Genomic DNA, 6,035 nt, shown 5'->3' on the forward strand with positions numbered 1-6,035 from the left:
CTTACAATTATTTATTGGAATGATTAATTTTAGGCCAAAGGTCTCGTGTCTAATCTAAATCAATACATGAATTGGTTTTTAAAGGCCGGCAACTGCTCTGATCGATTGGAGTAATTACAAGCAACAAATTACAGAAAGCTATGAGAAGTGTTTATTCCAGACTTTTTTCTTAAGGGGGGGGGGTTACTTGACTTTTTCGGGGAGGGGGGACGGATATAATTTTCCGGGGGGGGGGGTGGCGAACACTGGTAAAAGTATAAATTCCATTTTGTTCGGGGGGTGGAGGTGTAGCCCCATCTCACGTCGTAGATCTATACTCTTCTAGCCAGCATCCGAACCACTTGTATTCAAACATTCATCCTAAGGAGAAACTATATAATTACATAGGAATAAACGAAACTCATAAACTCATAAACACATGAGAAAAAACTTTTTCTACTGCTAAAAGTAATACTATACAGCAATACATTTTGTTTAATTAGGTCTTTTGATGTATAAACTGCTATGCTGTGATTTTATTTGTTTAAACTAGTAACTCATGAATTCAGTAACAGCATGTATTAGTAGTAAAGATAACGATGTGGCACAGCGGTAGAGCGCTAAACTACTAACACTAAAGCCTCGAGTTCGGATCCCGGGATCTAGTCTGTATGACTTTATGAAAACAATGGTGTCTGGGCAAAGTGCCAACCACACTGAAACAGATTAACTCTACTTCACCTGGGGAAATATATGATGAGCAGTAAAGTTCATTTTCGAAACTTAATTGCGAGCCACCGATTTATATAAATCCAATTATTTTCTACTCGAGCAGCGTATACATGTAAAGCATCCGTATTCGTAGCTAGGTTAAACTATTCATCTATGACATTAAACAGATCATTACATTATTGACTGAATTGATGATATAAAATGAAATAACATTTATACATTTTATAAGCAGCGTATACATGGAAAACATCTGTATTCGTAGGTAGGTTAATGTATTCTTCTTTGACATCATACAGATCATGATATTATTGACTGAATTGGTGAGATTACATGTCAATACACATGTGTTATATGGGTACATGACAGCAACCATATAAAGAACTGACGCTCAAGACACCCACAGAGTCTAGGCAGCTGAGTTTTACACCTTTAAATCATGAACCAGCAGAGTATGACGTGTCTATATTTGTGCATCAAACCGTATCGAATCCAGCGGTCTTATCTTACTACCCAGTGTGTTACATGATCATAGCTTAGTGGCCTTGTCCTGATACGTAACGTGTTCATCACATATTTGTTCAGTATATTTTATAGCGTATAATACATATACTGCTGTTTTAATGGTGTTTATAGCTTACTACCAATTTCGTTTATTGATTTTGGATTACATATTTTGACATTTCATATTCAGCATAATATTTAGACTACGGTAATTGATTCATAAAGTTAAGTGTTAACGTTTAAAATTACCAGCAACCACGACAAATTCTTTGAATATAACTTGCTCTGACAACATTGAATTGGTTTAACAAGCACAACGAGTGTCAAGTTAACAAGACAGTTGTGATAGTTTAGCAACAAGGAAGTTGTTGTTCAAGGACCTGTTGTATACAAGGTAAGCTAAGTCCTGGTTGGTGTTTATTTTTAAACCAGTCAATTTAAAGAGACGGACGCTTCACCTTAGCTTGGATATACTAATTCAAAAAGAAACCTCTAGTTACTTATTCAATTTTTAAAGTATTATCACTTTTTAATATTGAATGAAGTAAAAAAAAATGAATTTATTTTAAGCAGAAAAAGCTTTTATGCTATCCAGATAGTCATAAATGATACATCAACATGTCTCTATGACTTATTTACATAATTTATTTTACAATAACTATTAATTCAAACGAGCACATACATTAATCAAAGAAATATATACGAAGGTTGTAGAAAAAACGAGAATCGTACAAATAGGTCCATTATTAGAATATACCGTAAAGTTTTGACTCTCTTAGAGTATTGTCAATAATAATTTATAGAAATTTCTCTTTGTTTATAGATGTAGAACGTTTTTTATTTATAGATTAATGGCTAGTACAAATGTGTCCATTTTTTTCTTATCCTATTATGTAGAAAAGTAGATCTCTTTGATAGTTAACGTCTGGTTTTACATTAATTCCTTACAGGTGTGAAACTTTGGTTGGTGCATAAAACCCTACATTCTCGAGAATCAAACTGAGATCTCATTAAAAATGCCAGGAGGTCATGGGGGTCATGGAGGTCATAGTGGTCATGGTGGTTATAGTAGAAATGGTCCAGGTAAAATGCCGGTTACAACCATGAGACCCACTAGCCCGACCAGAAAGTACAAGATACCCTATGTCTGGCCATTTGTCCCATGGCAACTCAACCCTTGGTCCACTAGGAAACAGATCCCCACTGAGGCACCTGTTACAGAAACGACGCCTTTAGCACTGGAAGATACACCAAAATATTTCCGAGCAACGACAGAAGACAATACGATTCTCAACCAGTTTACAGAAATGAAAGACACGACCACTGATAAATCTGCTGTGACGGAGATGACATGGACCCCGTATCTTGACAATGGAATGTCATCTTTCAACGAAGGCTTTAAAAATGATTCTACTGATTTCTCTACATTTACAAGGGAATCACAGTATGCATCTGTCAACAACACGGCAGTGATAGCAGCATTCAGCGTAGTAGCAGCGTTGATCATTGTGTGCTTCATTGTTGCTGTCATCCTCTGCAGAAGGCAGAGAAAGGCTAAAGCAAACTTCAAACAAAATGTATGCCCCTATAAATCAGATCCAGGTTACTCTACACGGGATCAAAACCTAATCACAATTTCCGGTATGGTTGGAACACAATATGCCAAAGAGAACGAATACTGCCAACTTGGGAACAACTTTGATAAGAAAATTGATAAAAACGATAAGAAAAGCCAGGAACAGTTTGATCCAAGTCCCGGAGATCACATGAAGATGCCGATTGATCCTAGTTCGAAAATCAGCGGGAAATCTTAATTACATAATTACAATTTATTTGGTAGAAACTAAACACAAATATATTGTTATATTAGAAATAATAATTTTAACAAAAATAAGTAGACATGAAAAGAAATAAAATTAAGATAAAAGTAATTGAATTTAAGAAAACAAAGAAGTAAATAGATTATTGTAATTTTATTGATACTGTTAGTTAGAAACCAAGATTTACAAAAGAGTTTTAAAAACACGAACATATTTTAATGTATTATTATTACATTTGTATGAAAGCATGTGAACAATCCTAAACTTCTATACTATAATTCAAAGAACACGATCTTGTTTTAGAATCATTTCTTACTTATTAACAACGAGCATCAACTCATGTTTTAAATAATTCCTATATTGTTTTCTCAGTGTATAAAATGTTTTATGAATTTTTCAAATAAAATTATTCAAATTCAATATAACCAGGTGGTGGATATACTTCAATTACTTACATGTATTTTTTATTGTAATTATATGCCTTTCCCTATACCATCTAAGTTTACTTCAGTCTAATCTACACCAAATATTTGCGATAATTAATATGATTGAATTGTATGAATCGTAACTACGTTTTTATTCTTCTCGGCGCTTACAAATGTTATGTATTGTTTAAATTTCATTTGAAGAGTTTCATAATAATAGAAAATAACATGTAGTTATACAATAGTGTATTATGTGATACATAAACAACATATGTATTCAAATGTGTAATATTATATCAAGTTTCTATCAATCGCTTCATTTTGTTTTGCTTTATATTTGAGGGAAATTAAAAATAAAAATGTAAACGTTTTTCAGACTTTAAATTTATTTGCACGCTTTATATTAAAGTTTAATTTTCTGTACAGCGAATCGTTTTGTCTGACATTACAATGGTTAGAGTGTTAATTGAGTTAAGTAATGTATTAGTCATGAGTCACTTCTTAGTGTTAAAAATAAAAATGTAAAAACAAATTTAAAAAAATCATATAATACACAATACACATTAATCATTTAGCTTCGTAAAGCTAGTAATACATATGTAATCTTTATATACATTAAAATAAAAAAAAATACAAATTAGGTATATTTTTTGTTTACTTTCCATAATGCTTAGCAGAGATCACAATCTGATTTGTATTAGCTTGTACAATGTGTTATCATCTACATAGCTACGCGTCGTATAAAGAAGCTACAGAGTAGCCTACGTAAAATAAACAATTCAAGTAAATAGCTTTTGAATTACTGTTTTAGGCATCGTGGTATTGTGCTTAGAATGAGATAGAGTTGTAGGAAATAAAGCAGCAGAATGCTAAATTTAAACAATGTAAACTTCCTATAGTAAACGGTACACATTTTCTGTAAATATTGGCTTTACCTGCAGCTTAGTATAATGCACTAGAATATTCAATAGAAAATAGTACAGACAGTTGTTTTTTTTTCTTATAATCATATGTTAATATGTTAATGCATGGGAACATGTTTTACGTAAGTTTAATTAAGGATACAATGTGGTTGGGCATGGGCACGCTCGACCACTAACTTGAAAAACTCGAGTTTGGGTCTCGATCCGTAATTGAGTCTGCCGGACATTCCAGAGCCCACTCAGCTCTAATGGATACCTGACTCGCGTTAGTTAAACTATAGGAGGCTGGGAATAATGCTGGGCCCTACTAAGCCGAGGTCGAGAATCCTATAAACTCTACTTAGTCCGGAAAGATAAATTATTTTAGTTGCACAATGTTTCATATTTTACATATTGATACATAGAAAAGGTTACATACAGTATAACACAGGATATGCAGTGCAAAAAATAAAAACAGTTTTTAACCCGTGAAGCTAATCAATAAACACAGCGTTTAAACTAACACTATGTGAACGTAATTTATTCAAGATCAACTTAATAGTTTGTGAGCAGAAACGAGAACTAAAGAATGTTGTACCACGTGTGTAGAATTTTATTGGGAATTTTCACAAGTCTCAGCAACTTCACTGTTTCGTTTAGTGAACAGTGTAAAAGAAAAACTGTTGGTTGTGACCAGATGTTAGCAACTACTAGCAGTTATAACACTACAGCTGCATGGAAAGGCAACACATCATCTACAACTATTCAAAAAACACATCATCCAATGCCCACAACTATATTGATAAATTTGACAACTACTGATATTGATATTTATAATGTCGATATATATAGTTGTTGTTGTTGTCGTGATTACGGTTGTGTATAACATTGTAGGTGTTTTTATTTGTAGGCTTCACAAGAATCGTAAACTTGCGGGATCTTCTTTAAGTACAGTAAATTATACCGCGTCAGAAAATATATTTTGCCTTAAAGACAACAAAAATGTATTTTAGAAAACCATTTGTGATTGAAAACCCACCTTATAAATGATTATATAACATTTCAAATAATTATATTAGAAGTATAATAATACCTACAGTTATTCTACACTTAGAACTTAATTCTGCGAGTTACACCGAGCTAGAAATCGTCGGGCCAAGTCAAACATCCTGTGATAAAACAACCAGTCGTATTGTATACATAGAAGACAACCTTTCAGATAACGCTAACCACCAAGAGAGTCGTGATTGTATAAACCAGTCGGACATCAGTACAATATACATACGACTTGGAGAAGGAAGTGAACGAGTTACACACATTTACAATGACTTATATGTTGATTTGAACTAGCTCGTGTCAGGCTACCCCCAACTATCTGGACAGGAACATTTCATGTAACACTCATAAACATCGATCTTGCTCTTAACGATAAAAACTTTTATTTTTCTACCTAAAGTAAATTAAGGCACCACGACTGGATAGACTTGCCTAAATTAATCATTTTCCTGATGATGTACTAATGTGCAAATGTATATTTACACCGTGTGAATAATGGCTAGACAACAACATGTGTTTTAAAAGAAAATATGCATATTAACAAATAGATAAATCTCAAAATTAGAATAAAATCGATTATATTTCGAAAACAGAACGTTCCGGAATGATTTTTCATAGTG

At 33.0% G+C, this 6,035-nt stretch overlaps 1 protein-coding gene across 1 annotated transcript; it reads left to right on the forward strand.

Annotated features, from left to right (window-relative positions):
• The first annotated feature begins 1,261 nt into the window (after window positions 1–1,261).
• On the forward strand, window positions 1,262–3,615 carry LOC131946446 (uncharacterized). Its single transcript, XM_059307253.1, has 2 exons — window positions 1,262–1,606; window positions 2,163–3,615. Exon 2 carries the CDS (start codon window positions 2,229–2,231, stop codon window positions 3,024–3,026), a length of 798 nt encoding a protein of 265 aa, XP_059163236.1. The 5' UTR covers window positions 1,262–1,606; window positions 2,163–2,228; the 3' UTR covers window positions 3,027–3,615.
• Window positions 3,616–6,035: the final 2,420 nt, after the last annotated feature.

The sequence above is a fragment of the Physella acuta genome, unplaced genomic scaffold (genome assembly GCF_028476545.2).
Source record: "Physella acuta isolate Inbredline_101_S28 unplaced genomic scaffold, ASM2847654v3 ptg000007l, whole genome shotgun sequence".
Lineage (NCBI taxonomy): Eukaryota > Metazoa > Mollusca > Gastropoda > Physidae > Physella > Physella acuta.

Coding starts and splice junctions, on each gene's coding strand:
- LOC131946446 (XM_059307253.1), top strand. CDS start 2,229: ATGCCAGGAGGTCATGGGGGTCATGGAGGTCATAGTGGTCATGGTGGT.